Here is a 22055-nt window from a genome sequence, read left to right as displayed (position 1 = left end):
ACACCCCCCCCAGAACGTCCCCCGAATCAAACGTCACACAACCCGTCACACAACCCGCCCACTTCAGCGGGAACAAAAAACTCAAAATTATAACCACAAACACAACCTGGCATCACTACGAGAGCTGGAAGATGGAGAACACAGAAGCGATTGCTTTTTTACTGTTTGTGGTCTATTGGTGTAAGGCCAGACAGCGATCCCTGGATAAGGACATTCGAGTTCGGCGGCATTTACTTCGAACACAGATTTTTCTTAGTGAGTTGATCAAGCGCGATAGCAAAACAAATGTAAGGGAAGAAAGCATCTTGTCTCCTCTTTACCTGACAGGAAAACTCCGCCTTTGTACGTAACCCCGCCCCGAAGCCCCAGTTGGCCCTCCTTGGCCCAAGGTATTCGGCGGGCTGAAAAAGGCCGGACGCTGGCCCCAAGGAAGCCCCGCTTTGGCCCGATTACGCCCCGGAAGTGATAGTGGAAACGCGACTGGCCTTGGCTCGCCCTGGCTCGCTCGCTTTAGGCGCGATAGTGGAAACGCGGCTATGGACTTCTCGAAGACGCTGTTTGACTGCAGATTAACCAACACGTCTCAATAAAGCAATTCTGCTTGTTTCGAGTCTCCTGAACTGGGTTTTTTTTTTCACAACAACCTCTTCCCATTTCCCGCAAATAAATTCTGTGAATACATTTTAAAGACACATTATCAACAATTAATAAAATAAAACACAAATGAACATTTAACTCAAAAGACACACCTAATGTGCCAAATATAGAGCACTTTTTAGGAATTGTAATGTTTTTTCAGAGCTGCATATAAAAACTTGGCACAACATTTAAAGATTAACAAATCAAATACGCAGAAAAGAGAGCTGAATAAATAGAAAAACAGCCCGATTATCAGACGAATGTTATTCCTGCTTGCATAACAGTCTGCTCCAACATTACAATGCTGGAAAACACCCCAAAACCACCCACACCTTCCCTTCAGGAGTCTGTATCTCCACAACACACACACAAAGACATTACGCAATGTGAAACAAAACAAATGCTCTTTTTCAACTGGCAAAAATCTGTTTGACTTTGGCTAAAACTGCTGTGGTCAATATTATTAGCAACCTTAAGAAACTATTTTATTAAAGGGCTAAAAAAAAAATTGTCTTCATATATAATTTTGTCTTCACATACACACATACACATTTAATTTGGTCTATCTTTTATAAGTATTTTATTTATTTTATTTTACTTCATGTGTTATGCCCCGTGTGGCTCAGAGCAGTGTTTCCCAACCCTGTTCCTGGAGGCACACTAACAGTACATATTTTCGGTGTTTCTCTTATCTGACCCATTAACTTCAGGTTTTGGAGTCTCCTAATGTTCTGATGAGTTGATTCAGGTGTGTTTGATTAGGGAGAGGTTGAAAATGTGTACTGTTGGTGTACCTTCAGGAACAGGGTTGGGAAACACTGGCTCGGAGGATGAAAAGGGCTTAACATAATTATGACAACCCATTCTTTTAAAAAATCCCCTGAGACGTTAGCTGCTGTGAATCGACACAGACAACAATGTGGCAAAAAAAGTGGTTCGTTTTATTACAATAAAGATAAAGGAAAATATTTAAATCCCCCAAAATGTATTTACAAATGTGTACAATAAATGCAAAATGAAGTAAACAAACAAACCTGATAGAGGGAAGGAAAATAAGCGGTGCCAAATCAAAGAAAATAACAAATATCGATCAGACTGGGTGGAAAGAGTTAAATATTAGTTCTCATTTACTTGTAATATTTAATGTTTTCCAATCATTGCTAATAAACCTAGTAATATTAAGTCAATTTTAATAAAACAGTATTGACTTGGTAAGCACAGCCGGGAACATGTCAAAAAACATATAACCAAACTGAAAATATTACAGAAAAAAATTAAATAAAATCTATACTGACATTTAACTAATAAGATTTAATTAAACTGATAAAAGCAAAGTTTGCTTTGCTAAAAAAAACTACGCAACTTTATTTGATTCATTTACTTAAATCAATATTTAAAAGTAAAAACTTATAAACAAATTACTTTTACTTAGTTTAGTAGTAAATCAAATAAGAGTCGTTTTTTCGGCTTGTCTAGGATTGGATGACGCCCGTGACGTCACGGGGGATTCCCACTACATAAGGCTGACAGCAATGGCGGTTCAGTCTCTCTCTCTGACTCTTGCTCTCCCGCAATTCGGTGGTGGCTTGCGGTGCTCCGCATGCCAGGCGATGCATCTACATGCCGCTCTCTTTCAAATTATGTAATTGTTAACATTTTGTTAACTAGTTTGTTTATTTTGATACTTTGTTTTCATAGCAGGTAGTGGATTACTTTTCATAGTCACGTTTTGGTATTTATATAGTTTAGTGACGGTAAGCAGTGGCCCGGAAGACTCACCTGTTTTTTATACCTTTTACGGGAGTTGTAGGTAAGATCTGTCCATTTAAAAACAGTATAGTCAGTGACCTGTTTCCTTAGCTGCCCTACCTGTCTATTTGATTTCTGTTTTGTTAATGTTTTGCTTATTTCTGTGAATTAAAGAGTCAAAAAAACGTCAATTTATTAATTCAGTCGTCTGTGTCTTTCATATGTTCGGCTCAAACCTTGGTTGTTGTTGTTCGAGCCAGTGTTGAGTTTTGGGCCGTAACAGTGGGAACACACAAATTATAGTCATTGATACTTTTAACGAACAAAATCCAAGGAAATATTGTGATATAAATGAAGAGTAGCTTTAGTTTTTTCGGACACGTCAGTAAAACTTGCATCAGCTGTTCATAATGTGTACCAATCTGGTCTTGACCACTCTCTCCACCGTCCCAAACTCCTCCTAGGTCATTTCTGCTATCAGTTCGTAGTCCAGATTGTAATTGTAATGTAATTGTAATCCAAATTGTTCATGACCGCTTTCGGGTTCTGTTACATCCAAACCTCTCCTAGGTCATTTCTGCAATCAGTTTGTAGTCCAAATTGTAATCGTAATTGTAATCCACAGGTTCTGCATCTTGTTGATATACACTGTGAACATCAGCTACGCTAATTATTTTCTTTATTCTCCATTTCCACCTGGGGATACTCTTCCCAAGGCCCTCAGACTATGCAGAGTCACTGATTCGATCCAAGACCAACGACGAGATGATCCCAAGGTTTCCATATCCTGGACCAGGCCGTATCCTGAGCAGCTTCTGTGATGGTCATGGAAGAGTGGAGAACATGAGACTGATTTCTGTGACGCTCCAGAGACAGACGAGTCTTCGCTGAGGCCAGCTTCCAGCCTCCGCCACTGAGACTGCAGCTCTGCACAAGACGTTTGGCCAGCGGAGAAATTAAAATGGTCGTGCCCAACTGAGCCTGGTTTCTCTCAAGGTTTTTTTTCTTCACTTCCGCCATTAGTGAAGTTTTTTTTCCCTCTCCGCTGTCGCCACTGGCTTGCATGGTTCGGGATCTGTAGAGCTGCGCATCGTTGGATTTGGCCTTCAGTGTTTGGACTCTCAGTAGTGATTATTAAACCACACTGAACTGAGCTCAACTGAACTGAACTTAAACACTACAAACTGAATTACACTGTTCCTATTTACTGTGACCTTTTATGTGAAGCTGCTTTGACACAATCTACATTGTATAAGCGCTATACAAATAAAGGTGAATTGAATTGAATTGAATAATCCAAATTCGTTATGACCGCTTTTTGGTTCTGTTCTGTTCTGTTACATCCAAGTTCCTCCTAGGTCATTTCTGCAATCAGTTTGTAGTCCAAATTGTAATCATAATTGTAATTAATTGACCGCTTTTGGGGTTCTGTTCTGTTCCCTCCATGGGTTGTATGCCTGCATAGATGGATGCGTGCTTAATACAAGCATAAATATTTGACGAAAGTGATCCTGACTTAACGTTAGGATCTTTATATTAAGTGGCCTTAACTCATATCTACACTAAAATGAATGATTTATTACAATGTACTTATTGTGTAAATACATGTTTTTACATTGTACTTATGATTGATTAACTACCAGCATGGAATTACATCTGTAATTAATTTATGTAATTAAACTGCTGACCATCACGTACACCTTAACCCACGCTTAAACCTACACACACCAACACACTTGTCCCTAACCCAGCCCATATCCCACCTCAAGTGTTCTGCAATACATTATGAACCCAGTACATTGTATTTATTCTTTAATACAAGTACATATTAGTTAAGGCCACTTAATGTAAAGTGGGACCGACACACTATATTGCGCATAACACACACTCGCTTTCTGCTGAATCAGATGTGCTTGTAGAAACACCGCGTGTATTTTACTGCTGCTGAACTTACTGACCCGCTTATATAATGACTATAATCACAGCTCAGCCGGTTCCTCCGTCAAAGATTTGAGCACAGAAATGGTGCAATCTGAATACTGCAGTTAAAATAACAGCATGTGTGGTAATTCTAATTATTATAAAAGCAACATACACAATTTGCATACTGACTCAAAGCAGCAGACTTTCAGGAGTGGATGTAAAGTTAATGAGAGTTCAGTATTACAGGCTTTAATCACACTATTGTGACTGTTGAAGCCATTTTTGTTCAGATTTAATTTCTTTGCCACAGTAATTAAATTATTGAATTGATCTTCAATTTTAGGATTTGCTCTACGAATACTGAAGTATAGATGACTGAAATTTTCTATAATTTAGAAATCAAATTCATCATAATAATAACAAAAATAATACAATAAATAAACAGAATCAAATAGAATAGAAAATGAATCAATTAGATAAATATGAAAAACTAGCTATGCTTGTTAACAACAACAACAACAACAACATCATAATAATGATCATAATAATCATAATCATCATCAACATAAAATAACAAACATTTTAATTATAAAATAAACAGTATTATACTTATAATAATAACAATGTTTAAAATAAAAAATTTTTTATTGAATGTATTTCTTTTCATTTATTTAAATCAGTTATTTTTTTAAATTATTAAATACTATTATATTATTTTTAAGTTAATAATAAATATTTTCCCAGTACTGGGTTGCGACTGGAAGGGCATCTGCTGCATAAAATAAAATATTAAATTACTAAATGAAGTAAAGTAATTATGCCGGAATAGTTGGCGGTTCATTCCGCTGTGGCGACCCCTGATAAATAAGGGACTGAGCCGAAAGAAAATAAATGAATAATAATAATTATTATTATTATTAATAATAATATAATAATGATTAAAGATAAATCCATTAAACTATTTCAGTAATTTTAGTAATTATTAGTAATTATTACTATTTTAGTAATATGTAATACAAATAAAAAGAATAAAGGAAATAAAAGAAGAAAAAAGTAGTAAAAAGTATACAAATTAAATGGAAAATGAATCATTTACAAAAAAAAATTGAAAATCTTTAGCTATATTCCAAGTTTAGTAACTCAGTAAATCAAGTATGTCGACTATAGTAACTGCAGGAAAAGAACACAATGTTCTGGATGTGAGGCAGAGACACAGATGCCAGACCTACAGCTCCAGGAGGGCAAGTGTGTGTGTGTATGTGTGTGCGTGTGTGTGTGTGTGTGTGTGTGTGTGTGTGTGCTTAAACTCTTAAATCTTTCATTCAAGTCATTTAACTAAAATATTCTTTAGTTTTGTACATTATATTAGATCATTCATTTTCCTTCAGTTTAGTCCCTTTATTGATCAGGGGTCGCCACAGCGGAATGAACCGCCAACTATTCCAGCATATATTTTACACAGCGGATGCCATTCCAGCTGGAAGTACTGGGAAACACCCATACAGTCTCACAAGTACACTATGGCCAATTTAGTGTATTCAATTCATCTATAGCGCATGTGTTTGGACTGTGGGGGAAACCGGAGCACCCGGAGGAAACCCACGCCAACACGGGGAGAACATGATAACTCCACACAGAAATGCCAACTGGCCCAACCGGGGTTCAAACCAGCTTGCTATGAGGCGACAGTGCTAACCACTGAGCCACCGTGTTGCCCCTGATTAATTTCTATGTAAGTACATATTAGTTACGGCCACTTAATATAAAGTGTGACTCTAACGTTAAGTCAGGATCACGTTGGTCAAATATTTATACTTATATTAAGCACACATCAATCTATGCAGGCATACAACCCAGGGAGGCAACAGAACAGAACCCAAAAGCGGTCAAAAACATATTGAATTACTATTACAATTACATACAATTACAATCTGGACTACAAACTGATTGCAGAAATGACCTAGGAGGAGTTTGGGATTAGATTATAGTCGAATGACTCTGTAGTAAACTATAAGCTTTAGTTTAATCATAGCACAGTATGTTGAATACAGTGTGTCATTCGACAAACACTTAAAAACACGAATATCTTTCTTCATATTCGTCTTTCTTCCTGCTTTTCATTCCTTTTCTTTTTCGATCCATCTTTATTTCCTTCTTTCCTTCCATATTTTTTTCTTTCTTTCATTCTTTTTCTTTAATCATTGTTTACTTTATTCTGTCTTTCTTTCTTTTCATCTTATTTTTGTCCATCTTTCTTCTGTTCCAGCTTTGTTTCCTTCTTTCTATTTTTCTTTTTCCTTTCATTCCATATTTCCTTCCTTTTGTCTTTCATTCCATCTTTCTTTCTTATTTACTTTTTCTGTTTTCATTCATTCATTCATTTTCTTTTCGGTTTAGTCCCTTTATTAATCTGGGGTCGCCACAGTGGAATGAATCGCCAACTTATCCAGCATTTGTTTTACGCAGTGGATGCCCTTCCAGCTGCAACCCATCACTGAAAAGCATCCACACACACACTCATTCACACACATACACTACGAACAATTTAGCTTACCCAATTCACCTGTACCGCATGTCTTTGGACTGTGTGGGAAACCGAAGCACTCAGAGGAAACCCACACGAACGCAGGGAGAACACACAAACTCCACACAGAAACGCCAACTGACCTAGCTGAGGCTCGAACCAGCGACCTTCTTGCTGTGAGGCTACAGCACTACCTACTGCGCCGCCTTTTTAAAAAAAAATTTACTTTCCGTCTCATGTCCATCTTTTTTTCTTTATCTACTTATTTCTGTTATTCTTTCTGTCATACTTTTTTCTTTCTTTATCTTTCGTTCTTTATCTTCTCTTCCTTCTGTCATTTCTTTTTTATTCTGTTTTCCTTTCTTTCATTCTGATCTTTATTTCATTCTTTCAATCATTCCTTTATTTTTTTTTCAAATCTCATATCCATCTTTCATTCATTCTTTCATCTTTATTTGCTTTCTGTCAGTCTTTCTTTCTGCCTTACTTTTTCTTTTTTGTCCATCTTTCGTTCGTTCTGGCTTTATTTCATTCTTTCTTTATCTTTCATTACGTCTTTCCATCTTTCTTTATTTCATTCTTTCAATCATTCATTTTTTTACTTTCCATCTCATATCCATCTTTCTTTCTGTCTTTATTTACTTCATTCTGGTATTCTTTGAGTCCTACTTCTACTCTTTCTTTCCTTCTCTTTTGTCTTTCTTTCCATCTTTCTTCCCTTACAGCTTTATTTACTTCCTTCTGTCATTGAAAGACATCAGACTTTCTTTCCTTCTTTTTTTCTTACTTTTTCTGTTTTTCGTTCTCTGTATCTTTCTTTTGTTCTGTCATTAATTCATTCTTTCAATCATTTGTTCTTTAATTTCTAACATCCTTTCTTTCTGTCTTACTTTTTAGTTTTCTCCTTTCATCCGATCTTGCTTCATTTCCTTCCTTCCTTTGCTTCTTTCTGTCTTTTTTTTCTGTCATACTTTTTTTTCCATTTTTTGTCCGTTCTGGCTTTATTTCATTCTTTCTTTTTCTTTCGTTCCATTTTCTCTTCCTTCTGTCTTTCTTTCCATCTTTCTTTACTTTCAGTCTTTCTTTCTTACTTTTTTGTTTTCCTTTCTTTTGTTCTGTCTTTATATCATTCTTCAATCATTCCTTTATTTTTTTACTTTGTCTCATATCATCTTTCTTTCTCTTACTTTTCATTTTTTTTATTAACTTTTTCAGTTTTCCTTTCTTTCGTTCTGGTCTTTATTTCATTTTTTTCAATCATTCCTTTATTTTTTTTTACTTTCCATCTCATAGCCATCTTTCTTTTATCTTTATTTACTTCTTTCTGTCTTACTATTTCTTTCTTTCCATATTTCATTTGTTCTGGCTTCATTTCATTTTTTCATTCCGGCTTTCCTTCCTTTTATCATTCTTTCTTTCCATTTTTCTTTCATTCTTACTTTTCTGTTTTTCTTTCTTTGCATCTATCTTTTATCTTGTCATTATTTCATTCTTTAAATTTTTTTACATTCTTTCTGGCTTTCCATCTGTCATTTATCTATCTTTCTTTCTTTGTCTAACTTCTTTCTTTCTTTCTTTCTTTCTTTCTTTCTTTCTTTCTTTCTTTCTTTTCTTTCTCTTTTCCTTCTTTCTTTCTTTTTTCTCTCTTCCTTCTTAAATTTTCTGATTTTCCTTGCATGTTTTCGCCGTCTTTCATTCTGTCTGCCCTTCCTGCCATCAATCTTTCTTTTCATTTTTCTTTCAAACTTTCTTCCCTTCATTCTTTCTTTCTTACTTTTCTGTTTTTATTTCTTTGCATCTATCTTTTGTTTTGTGATCATTTAATTTTTAAAATTTTTGTACATTCTTTCTGTCTTTCCATCTGTCGTTCTTTTGTTTTTTCCATCTGTCGTTCTTTCTTTCTTTCTTTCTTTCTTTCTTTCTTTCTTTCTTTCTTTCGTCCGGCTTTATTTCCTTTCTTCTTTCTATTTTTTTTCATTCCATCATTTCTTCCGATCTTCTTTCTGTCGTTCTGTCAGTCTTTTCTTTCTTTCTTTCTTTCTTTCTCTATTTCTTTGGTCCGGCTTTATTTCCTTTCTTCTTTCTATTTTTTTTCATTCCATCATTTCTTCCGATCTTCTTTCTGTCGTTCTGTCAGTCTTTTCTTTCTTTCTTTCTTTCTTTCTTTCTTTCTTTCTTTCTTTCTTTCTTCTTTCTTTCTTTCTTTCTTTCTTTCTTTCTTTCTCTCAATTATTTCCTCTTAAATATTATTACTTTTAGTCTTTCTTTCCATGTTTTAGCCATCTTTCTTTCTTTCTTTCTTTGTACTTATTTTCTTTGAGTATAATTAAAGAAAGGTTCATTATGTCAGTTCAAAAATGAATCTCATTTCCAGTGAAAATATCTCATTGATGTAAAATTATGAAAATGATTCATTTTGTGTGTGTGTGTGTGTGTGTGTGTGTGTGTGTGTGTGTGTGTGTGTGTGTGTTTGTGAACGGAAAGAGCTCCAGGTACCAATAATCAAAATGAATAACAGCACTGCATGATACTGGGAAAACATTCATTGCGCAGTAATGTTGTTGAGCATTACAACATTTCACGCAACACAACATTTCCCTAGAGAAATGATACGTTTACTTTCTATTTAAAAATATACATATTTACGTAATCATCTTACTAAGATAAACAGGTAATAGATAATTTTTAGATTTAATTAAATCATATTCAGGCTAAAAGAAACTGTTGAGATGCTTCACACACTATAAATAACACCAAGAAAACAGATATTCTGACTCTTATTTGCTATTGTCATTTTCCTCTCTTTTCTCTACTCCTGCCATTAGTATTTTCGATATGTATATTACACAGCCCTAATGCATAACCCCTGCATAAACCCTGTGAGACAAACTCAGACTGTTGTTTTGACGGATGGATGAATCCATTCAGACCGTGGGGGGGAGGAAGAGGCTGAGAGCCCCAGCGTGTTGCATAACTGCTCTATATGCTCAGTGAAAAAAGCAGGCCATAAAGCTGTGACGCACGAGTCCTGTACACATGGTCAAACACAGAGTCTGCCATCTCACACCAAAATCAGCCATCTTCATTGCATTCCAGTGGACATGCGTGCAAATCATTGTTTCTGAATAACCGGTCTGCCCTCAGGACTCCAACCGCAGCGATTTTTTGATTAAAACTGTACTATAAAGAGGCTTCGGAAATGCATTTAATTTCCTTTGGGCTTTTCGGCTGAATCTGCTCCAATGCTGAATCTATAAAAGACTGCAATAAACTCTGCAGGGATGCCGCTGGTTGTGTAACTACTGGTTTAAGGCCAAAAAAACAAACAAAACAAAAAAAAACACCTGGTTTGGGAGTGTGATGAGATTTATATTTTAACACTATTAAGATGTATCAAGTGTGGATTTCAACATAACAACAGCGTTGGAAGTCAGTATGTTTAAATTACAGTCAATAATAAAGTCAATAAAGTGCAATTTACTGGCCAAAATAATGTAAATAATTTGTTGATCTGATTAATCTAAATGAATATAGTGCATTAATGTTAAATATATTGATGATATTGATATATGGAGTATTGATTTGTATTTTTTAAAATCTTTTAACCTAAATGGCTTTTAAATGAGTTATTACTGTCTTAGGTAAGATGTTTATTTCACCTTTTATTATCATTATTATTATTATTATTATTATTATTATTATTATTATTATTATTATTATTTGTATAGATTATTTTATTTGTACATATTATTTTATTGTTTATTTTATTTATATGGTTTTTTTATTATAATTTATATTGATATTATTATTTATCATTTTTTAAAATATTTTTATTGTTTATTTGATTTTATTTTTGTACTTTCTGCATAGTCCTTTGAGATGCTTAAAGGAGTTATACAAAATGTTTTGTCATTATTATTATTATTTAAAAATAATAGGTGCATTATTATTAATAATTTTATTACTATAAATTATTTACTATAGTTTATTTTGATTGTTGTTGTTGAACTGTATGTTTTAATTACAGTCAACAACAAAGTCAAAAACGTGGTCACTGGTAGTGGGTAGCACGATCGCCTTACAGCAAGAAGATAGCTGGTTCGAGCCTCAGTTGGGTCATTTGGCATTTCTGTGTGGAGTTTGCATGTTCTCCCCGTGTTGGCGTGGGTTTCCTCCGGGTGCTCCGGTTTTCCCCCACAGTCCAAAGGCATGCGCTATAGGTGAATTGGGTAAGCTAAATTGTCTGTAGTGTATGTGTGTGAATAAGACTGTATGGGTGTTTCCCAATGATGGGTTGCAGCTGGATGGGCATCCGCTGAGTAAAACAAATGCTGGATAAGTTGGCGGTTCATTTCGCTGCGGTGACCCCTGATTAATATACGGACTAATTGAAAAGAATGAATGAATGAACAAAATCAATAAAGTGCAATTTACTTGCTACAGTAATGTAAATAATATGTTGATCTGATTAATCTAAATAAATAGTGCATTAATGTTAAATAAATATTGATTTTATATACTGATATATAGACTATAGATTTGTATTAATGCACTGTATGTATGTATGTATGTATGTATGTATGTATGTATATATATATATATATATATATATATATATATATATATATATATATATATATATATATATATATATATATATTTATTTATTTATATATAAGCAAAATAGCTTTTAAGTGTCGGCGCCAGTGGTGTAATGATTAGTGCGTCGACACATGCACTCCGGTGCTCATGGTGACCTGAGTTCGATTCCTGCCTCGTGGTCCTATGCCGTTCCTTCCCCTCTCTCTGCTCCCCACGCTTTCCTGTCAATACTCTCTACTGTCCTGTCCATTAAAGGTGAAAACTAGGTGCCTAGTTAAACTAATTAACCTAGTTAAGCCTTTAAATGTCACTTTAAGATGTATAGAAGTGTCTTGAAAAATATCTAGTCAAATATTATTTACTGTCATCATGACAAAGATAAAATAAATCAGTTATTAGAAATGAGTTATTAAAACTATTATGATTAGAAATGTGTTGAAAAAAATCATCTCTCTGTTAAACAGTAATTGGGGAATAAAATAAACAGGGGGGCTAATAAATCAGGGAAGCTAATAATTCTGACTTCAACTGAGATCTATACATATCAAATATACATATATATATATATATATATATATATATATATATATATATATATATATATATATATATTTTTTTTTTTTTTTAATTAATTTATTTTTTTTTTAATCATTTTTATTTATAAATTATTATTGTTTATTTTATTTTATTTTATTTTTGTACCTTCTGCATAGTGCTTTGACATGTTTAAAGGTGTTATGGAAAATGTATTATTATTATTTAAATAAAACAATAAGTGCATTATTATTATTAATAATCAGAAAATGTTTATAAACAACAAAGCTTTGAGCATAAATATACATAAATATGAAATATTTCTGAAACAAAAATATATTTATATATATTTGTAGAATTATATTAATATTGTTTTTAATATTTAAATAAATATATTTGAATATTTTACATCATAAAACACTGCAACACTATAATTAAACTATAAAAACATTGCTTTATTATAAAACTAATTCAGTAGCTTCTAAAATGCATTTAATTTCCGTTGGCCTTTTCAGTTGAACCTTGTCCAATGTAAAATCCACAAAAGAATGCAATAAACTTTGCGGCAAGGCATTTCGTTATATCACTGACGTACATTATTTGTTTCCTATCCAGAAAACAAAGCGCACCTGGCCGTGAATGTGTCGCATATGAAGCTTTGACATGATCGCCTCTGGCAGCTCACATTCAGTGGATAAAAAGGTGTCAGATCTTATTAATGGGATGTTCACAGGAGCTCAGGGTGTGGCGTTAGACAAGTAAACAGGGCTGGGAACGGCAGGGTACATGATGCCCCTCAGGCCAAAAACGTGTCTTTGATTAGAGAATTACAAAGCAGCAAGAACGACAAGAAATACATGAATAGACGATGAACTCTAGGAAGCAAAATCAAGATCATTCTGTACTGGAGTGATAAATACATAACCACATTCACATAACTGTCACTGAAGTACTGTAAAGATTGTTAATAGTAGGGATGCACCGATTTGTAATTTTGGACCGATATGATAACCGATAACTCTAGATTTGGAGGCTGATAACTGATATATTAGCCAATAAACATAAATATTTCATAATTTTTGGCAATACTGTAAAAAACTAATGGCAAACACATCCAATTTACAATTGATTTTCTACTATCCTTCTCCAAACTTACTTTTAGAGTATAAAACCTACTGCCTGACAAAAATGCATAAAGCAACCAAGTCACTGAACATTTACAAAATCAAAATACCTGTAAAATAATTTTTGAAAGTGGCGAGCAGCAAGCATGATGTAAATAATTCATTGGTTTAAAGATATCGGCTTATTTTGGTATTAGATCGATAATACTAACATTAATAATAGCATTTACTGGCCGATATCGTTATGACCAGTGATATGAACTCCATTTTATAAACACAAACACATCACATTACTGTCACTGAAGTATTGCAAAGACTGTTAATAGTAGGGATGTACTGATATGGAATTTTTGACCGATATGATAACCAACAACTCTTTATATTTGGTGGCCAATAACCGATATATTAGCCGATAAACATAAATATTTCATAATTCTTTGCATGAACGTAAAAAAACTAATGGCAAACACATACAGTTTAAAACTGAATTTGTTTTAAAACCTTAACTTCTCAATTTTAACTGATCGTTAAGCTTTAATAATCAACTATCCTTCTCCAAACTTACTTTTAGATTATCACACCTACCGACTGACAAAAATGCATAAAGCAACAAGTCACTGAACATTTACAAAATCAAAATACCTGTAAAATAATTTTTGAAAGTGGCGAGCAGCAAACATGAAGTAAATAATTCATTGGATTAAAGATATCGGCTTATTTTGGTATTAGATCGATAATGCTAACATTAATAATAGCATTTACTGGCCGATATCGTTATGACCAGTGATATGAACTGCATATTATAAACATAAACACATCACATTACTGTCACTGAAGTATTGCAAAGATTGTTAATAGTAGGGATGTACTGATATGGAATTTTTGACCGATATGATAACCAACAACTCTTTAGATTTGGTGGCCAATAACCGATATATTAGCCGATAAACATAAATATTTCATAATTCTTTGCATGAACGTAAAAAAACTAATGGCAAACACATACAGTTTCAAACTGAATTTGTTTTAAAACCTTAACTTCTCAATTTTAACTGATCATCAAGCTTTAATAATCAACTATCCTTCTCCAAACTTCCTTTTAGATTATCACACCTACCGCCTGACAAAAATGCATAAAGCAACCAAGTCACTGAACATTTACAAAATCAAAATATCTGTAAAATAATTTTTAAAAGTGGCGAGCAGCAAGCATTTGAAGTAAATAATTCATTGGTTTAAAGATATCGGCTTATTTTGGTATTGGATCGATAATGCTAACATTAATAATAGCATTTACTGGCCGATATCGTTATGACCAGTGATATGAACTGCATTTTAACACATAAATACATTCACATAAGTGTCATTGAAGTACTGTAAAGATTGTTAATAGTAGAGATGTACTGATATGGAATTTTTGACCGATATGATAACCAACAACTCTTCAGATTTGGAGGCCGATAACCGATATATTAGCCGATACGTAATTGAACTAAACTCTGAGCTAATCTGAGATGATTAATAATCATCTATTCTTCTCCAACTTTCTTTTATATAATAAAACCTACTGCCTGAACAAAAAAATGGATAAAGCAACCAAATCACAGAACACTAAGCAAAATCAAAATGTAAAATAATAAAAAGTGTCAGGTATTTCAACAACATATCAAAAAATGTCCAACCCACCTGAAAAAGTTGCATGCTTGTTTTAGCCAATCGGGTCCTCTTACGCCGCACATGTGACCTGGTCCATTCTGACCTCCAGCTGAAATGCATCTGGCCGGTCCTGTGGATTAACCGCAAGCATATCCTGCAGAAGCCTCTTGACACCTTCCGACATGACTGCTCCGTGTTTTCTGCGGGATGTGCAGAACCATTTTGGGGTTCTCCAGCAAGGCTTCACCTACTGGGACGATCTCAGTTCCCTGGCGAACATACGTCCCGAGGAGCTCTCTCTTGGACTCTGCATCAATAAACGTGATCCGTTCGATCATGGCCCAAATGATGATGCCAAGCGCAAAAATGTCCGCTTTGGCCGTGTAATGGCCTTCCCACACCTCGGGTGCCATGTAAAAATCAGATCCACATGCTGACGATAACCAGAACTTATTAATGTTCACAATGTTCTTATTATCAACCTGATCGTCGCCTTCGTTTTGCATGCAGCTGAGTCCTGCGCACACCTTGCTGAGTCCAAAATCTGCAACCTTGATGACAGGATTGCCGGATTTCTGTGAGATGAGAATGTTGTCTGGTTTGAGGTCTCGATGGACGATGTTGTTTTTATGGAGGAAGGCCACAGCACTGGTTAATTGTTTCATGAAGCTTCGGTTGGTCCGTGGATCGGGCCGTCGTGAGAGGATGTACTGGTTAAGGTCACCGCCATCGCAGAACTCCATAACAAACCAAAGATAACACGGTTCCTCTGGGTAACCCAAGATACGCTCACCTGGAATAACAGCAGATTGCAGTTAGCATGGGATTTTTATGCACAACACAATTGCATCTACAAATACAGTCGGGAAAATAAGTATTGAACACGTCACCATTTTTCTCAGAAAACATATTTCTAAAGGCGCTGTTGACTTTTCACCGGATGCCTAAAGTAATCCATATGTGCAAAGAAACTAAAACTAATTAGTTAGTTGTTGCACAAATTAAGCTATGTGCAACAAAAATGAAATGACGCAGTATTGAACAAATGAAGGAAAGGGAGGTGTAGTTCGGCAGTGAAAGCCCAGACAGCAGCTGAAATCTCTCAGTAGTTCTTCAGCAACCCTCTGCCCTTCCTCAGTGTAGATAAATATCAGCTGCTTCAGTCCAACATCTACATTAGCAGGAGGATGAAGATGAAATCAGGGTGGACATTTCAGCAAGACAATGATCCAAAACACAGCCAAGGAGACTCTTAAATGCTTTCAGAGAAAGAAAATCAAGCTGTAGAATTGCCCAGCCAATCACCTGACTTAAGTCCAATAGAAAATTCAAAATGAAGATAAGGATAAAGACAAAATTCCTTCATGTTGTCCCAACACAAATCGATTATCAAAATTGAAATGGAAATTTAAGTGGATTGAACATAAAACAATTAAGTTGTTCCCCAAAAACTCAAGAATTGTGTTGATTAAGCTCATTTTAAGTGAAGTAAATATATATTTTGGTGCAAAATATCGCACAACAAAAAGTAGACATTGCGACAGGCCTAAGTATAATTTTCTTTGATGATAGAAATCTCTTTAAATAGAGTGAATATTGATTTTTTTGTTAAGCATCTAATAAATTCTCTTCCTTCTTGGCTTTCAAAGGTATAAAAAGGACAACAATCTGCTCCAAGTGGGCTCATTCAGCACCATCGTCATCTGTGCGTATTGTAAAACAAAATCCCCCTTCATTATGCCTGCAAATCAATCCCATGCACTCCATAATCTACTCATGCGCTTGATTGAGCCATTTCTGCTGAGTCAGATAAAAATGCATTGAATGTTTCTGGTCTGTAACTGATAAGCCGTCGTTTCGGACTCATTAGCGAACAGAGGTGTCTGTGTTTGATTAAAGCCGGTGCTGTTGAAACTACAGCGGCTTTCCTGTTCAAACCCAACAAAGAGCGTTTAGCCAGCGAGAACTAAAGTGTTTGTTTAGTGAGCTCAGACAGGCCAGCAAAACACAGATCCGACTTTAGCTGAGCACAGATTTCAGTTGAGCGGCACGCTTGGAGCCTTTCCAAACAGACACTAAGAGCATCTGTCTGCGTTCTGCGACAGCTAACACAACTTCAATTCAGGATGCAAAGGCTGGGAAATGCATGGAGAATAAGTGGACTGTGACCTGCGGAAGTGACTTTAAAATAACAAAAACAATTGAAAACACTTGAAGATGAGTGTCTCGGATGATCGTAACAAAAACAAATGTACATCAACATCTCAATTCATCTCAAATACACTTCATTTAACATGTATACATAGACATCGCCTATATACAGTACTATATATGCAGGTTAACTATGTTTATATATAATAACGTTAACTGTTAAAATCTACTAGTTACTCGTTAATCAGTTAAAATTACTAGTAACGAATAAGGTTATGGTAACCAATAACCTTAACTCTTCCAAATTTGATTGTAATGCAATAACGTTCACCTTTTGTAAAGCTGCGTTGATACAGTATTTATTGTGAAAAGTGCTATACAAGTAAACCTGAATTGAACTGAATATAAATGAGACACAATACATGGTATTTACTATCCTTCAGCTTAGTCCCTGATATATCAGGGGTCACCACAGTGGAATGAACCGCCAATTACGCTGCCATATGTTTTATGCGGCGGATGCACTTCTAGACACATATTTGCATCCATTTACAGTAAAATAAAAACAAAATTGACTAATGGAAAAGTCTTGGGCTGCAGCTATGGATTATTTTAATAATTAATTAATCTACCACTGTAATCGATTAATCGGATAGGCTTTTTCTATTTCCTTTGAAGATTATGTGTCAGAAATGCAACAGAGCGGATACGATAATTATTCTGAAAAGCACTTTACAAGTAAACTTGAATTAGATTGAATATGCATAGGATGCGACAAATGATATTTGCAGCCACTCATTCACTGACTATCCTTCAGCTTAGAGCTGGATTTATCAGAGCTAGCCACAACGGAATGAACCGACAATTACTCTGGCACATGTTGGCATATGGCGGATACCCTTTCAGCCACACATTTTGCAGCCATTTACAGTAAAATAAACACAAAAATCGACTAATGGAAAAGTCTTGGGCTGCAGCTATGGATTATTTTAATAATTAATTAATCTACCACTGTAATCGATTAATCGGATAGGCTTTTTCTATTTCCTTTGAAGATTATGTGTCAGAAATGCAACAGAGCAGATACGATAATTATTCTGAAAAGCACTTTACAAGTAAACTTGAATTAGATTGAATATGCATAGGATGCGACAAATGATATTTGCAGCCACTCATTCACTGACTATCCTTCAGCTTAGAGCTGGATTTATCAGGGCTAGCCACAACGGAATGAACCGACAATTACTCTGGCACATGTTGGCATATGGCGGATACCCTTTCAGCCACACATTTGCAGCCATTTACAGTAAAATAAACACAAAAATCGACTAATGGAAAAGTCTTGGGCTGCAGCTATAGATTATTTTAATAATTAATTAATCTTCCACTGTAATCGATTAATCGGATAGGCTTTTTCTATTTCCTTTGAAGATTATGTGGCAGAAATGCAACAGAGCGGATACAATAATTAAGAAAAGCACTTTACAAGTAAACTTGAATTAGATTAAATATGCATAGGATGCGATAAATGATATTTGCAGCCACTCATTCACTCACTATCCTTTTGCTTCGAGCCTGATTTATAAGGGGTCGCCACAGCGGAATGAACTGCTAATTACTTTGGCATTTGTTTTATGTGGTGGATGCCCTTCCAGCCACATATGTTCAGCCATTATACAGTAAATATAATACAGTAAATAAACACAAAAAGCAACTAATGGAAAAGTTTTGAGGTGCCTACCGTATGTATTTGCAATATTACACTGTTGTATAATCATTATATAATCAGTACCATAACATGCACTTAAAGTAGGACTGGGTCATATGGCAAAAATGCAATCTCGATAATTATTTTCCATATTGAACGATGAAGATATATATTTCAATATCAGTTGTTAATACTTCCAGATTTAAAAGAGTACCCCAACAATGACTGAAGCCACAAAGATTAGAGGGTCCATTGAATGGCGAACATTTTTGGCTGATAAATTGATGGTGGCTGAAAATTTGATACATCTCTAATATCAAACACACTTCTAGATTCCCATTGTTGCACATTTCTGCAGTGTGACTGGCTTTTAGATCAATATAGAGTAAAAAAAGTCCTGAGCTTATCACTGTTATTGACATTAATTTTATTATTTGAGATAATATCTTTTAGCAGCTCAGTCCAATCTTAAACTGATGATAATATCACTTAATCACTATTTAAATATATCGTACAACAATAACAGGCCTATTTAGTGTCCATGACAAGTCTATTTAGTAGCCAAGTGGACCTACAGATCATTACAGATTACAAACAAAATCCATAATTGAAAAATTAATATTTAAAATCACATTAAATAAGAACCTATAAATAGTTTTGTTTGTAATTGCTATAATTTAGAAATGAACCTTTATACTCGCACTGCCAAAAACAGGATATTAATAAATATCCTGAAAAACTAATAGAAAAAAAAAAAATACTCAAAACTTTCTGATAAAAATATACAGCATAAATCTTTTAAAATAAGAGGGTTTGGCTGGCTGAATCTCTGTTATAAACTAAAGTATGATCCATAAATTAATTAATAATCGAAACTGACTGCTAACAGGCCACAAACACAAAATATTGGCCTTGTTGATACAAACACGGCATTAATTAATTAACAAACATTAGATAGCTTAAAATGTGTGACCAAAATCATTTCTAAACAAGCCTGTAAAGTCAGGCTTAGTTTTTCCATTGTAGACGAGGCCATAAAATGGTGACACTTACATAACAGCAGTCAGCACAAAATAGATCCTCCAACTGCTGAGCACCAACACAAATATAGCGCTCACACGACACCACAAACACACAACTCACTGTTCACCTCAACATACTAAACCACGCCACGATACACCAACATGACTCTACGATTTAAAAAAATGATAAGGAAATACGTAAAGTCCCATTAGATAGATCGTAGCATGTCAGAAATGTTTCATGTCAAAGCTATATATATTTAAGGTATTCATGACCATGCAATTAGCAATTAAGATAACATGCAAATTATAATTTTTAATAACTTAAAAATTATGATTTTATGTTTTTAAGGCTCATGTAAAAAAGTCAAACCAGAAATTAAAGATACATTTAAAAATCAATTAATTTTTCTAATTAATATTTTTCAAGCAATGCACAATTTGTATTATAAATGTGAGGCTTTTGTGATTTAAAACATCATTAACATTTAAATGTCCACAAAAGTACTCGTACTCAATGAAAGCACTCAATGAATTCAACCTATTATTGACAATAAAAATAATAAAAACACCAATGTAAACAACAAAAATATTATTAAACGCCGAGCCTTTAGTAAAAGTATAAATAAAATGGTAAGATTTGCATTTAATAATGAAAGTAGATCATCAGAGATGTTACCTAAACTGGCCTATATGGCACTGAAAGGGTTAAAGCATGGTACAAGAACATGATGTTCCCTCATGCAAAGACTGGCTTCCTTGCACGTTTAAAACAATGAAATCATAAATCATGATGCATTGCATTAAAAACGTGCAACTGTATGCATGCTGCTTTAAGATATTAAAGCAGCATGCATTGCATTTAAGTGTGCAACTGTATGCATTTGTATTACAAAACAATACAAGCCTGACCTACTCCTGCTGATGACATAATCTGTATGAAATGAATCAGATTAATGCATTAAGCGTTCAAATATTACATATTCTAAATATTGAATCACATTACCAGACAATAACTATCAAAGTAATAGTGTTCACAGTCAATTTAATAGTGCTAATGTTGTTTTTGAAGTCATATTTACATGCAATTTTAGACCTAATATTCAAAGTAGCATGGTAAACAATATAGGGAGCATGTCACGTTGTCAATCAACAAATGTGCGAATATAAAACTAACTTATTGAGGTAAAATTGATTTTATATTCGCACATTCCTTCATTTTAACAGTCCCTATAATGTTTACCAAGCTACTTTGAATATATTCGGTCTGAAAACATGCAAACATGACTTCACTAGCACTTCTTAAATGACAGTACTTTGATAGTCATTGGCTGCTAATATGATTTCCCTATTTAGAATTAGCAAACAATACTTTACCGAACTTATATTATTATGGACAATGTCCAAAAACCAACTTTGTCTCGATCTACTGACTAAAAACGCACCTTTTAGCGACGTTTCCACTAATCTCAAATACTGCTTGTTTCGTTTGTTCCCGTGGCTCATCTTCTGTGCCATCCCGTTTCTCTGCAGGACACACTCCTCCAGTTGCACCACATTTTCGTGCCTTTTCTCTAGGCTCGCCAGGGCCCAGAACTCAGCCAGCGCCAGCTCCACTTTTTCAGGTGCGTCGCAGCGGAGTTTTTTAACCGCCACCCGCGCTCCAGACCTCCGGGCGACGGCCTCGTAAACCACGCCGTAGCTCCCGCGACCCACTTCCCGAATTAAACTATACCGAGGCGCTGTGAAGAGCATCCCTGCCTCGAAATTGTCCTTCTTGAGGAAGCCCATTGAGAAAAAGTCGTCTTCCTCCATGGGTTCCTCATCATTGTTGGTCTCCACAGGCAGCGGGCGCAGAACTTTACTATCCCGCCTCATGATCGCGATGGGCGGCTTGGCTCTTTTGCAGCCCCGCCGGAGGCTCGTTACTCTCCGCAGCTCCATGAGTTTATTACCCCTTGCGTTGACAGCATATGTTTCGGGGCAATAATCCTGTTTTTCATAACGTCTCTGGTTGAGAGTTGCGGGAAGTCGGATGTCAAATCGATTAGTTTGTTTTGGTGTTTTTAGCCACTTCCTTCATCAATCGTCTGACTGACATAAACAATAAAAACATCAACAGGAGAGAGCGGAGGGGGCGTGGCGTATTGGCGGACTGTTCCATTTCTTCAAAACTACAGGTGGGGTGGGTCACCCCAATACGTCATATTTTGAAGGTGTTTGTTGGATGGATAGGATGGATGAGGATAGATAGATAGATAGATAGATAGATAGATAGATAGATAGATAGATAGATAGATAGATAGATAGATAGATAGATAGATCGATAGATCGATCGATAGATAGATAGATAGATAGATAGATAGATAGATAGATAGATAGATAGATAGATAGATAGATAGATAGATAGATCGATCGATAGA

General features: G+C 34.9%; 1 protein-coding gene across 1 annotated transcript in view; it reads right to left on the bottom strand.

The window, feature by feature from the left end:
* Positions 1-21740, bottom strand: part of stk35 (serine/threonine kinase 35) — a 29627-nt gene extending 7887 nt beyond the window's left edge. The window contains 3 exon segments of the mRNA XM_056449776.1: positions 14782-14938; positions 14940-15544; positions 21078-21740. Of these exon segments, the coding sequence (XP_056305751.1) occupies positions 14822-14938; positions 14940-15544; positions 21078-21576 (1221 nt within the window). The 5' untranslated portion in view covers positions 21577-21740 and the 3' untranslated portion in view covers positions 14782-14821.
* Positions 21741-22055: the final 315 nt, after the last annotated feature.

Source organism: Danio aesculapii, chromosome 23 (genome assembly GCF_903798145.1).
Source record: "Danio aesculapii chromosome 23, fDanAes4.1, whole genome shotgun sequence".
NCBI classification, from domain to species: domain Eukaryota; kingdom Metazoa; phylum Chordata; class Actinopteri; order Cypriniformes; family Danionidae; genus Danio; species Danio aesculapii.
This window is presented reverse-complemented; position numbering and strand designations above follow the sequence as displayed.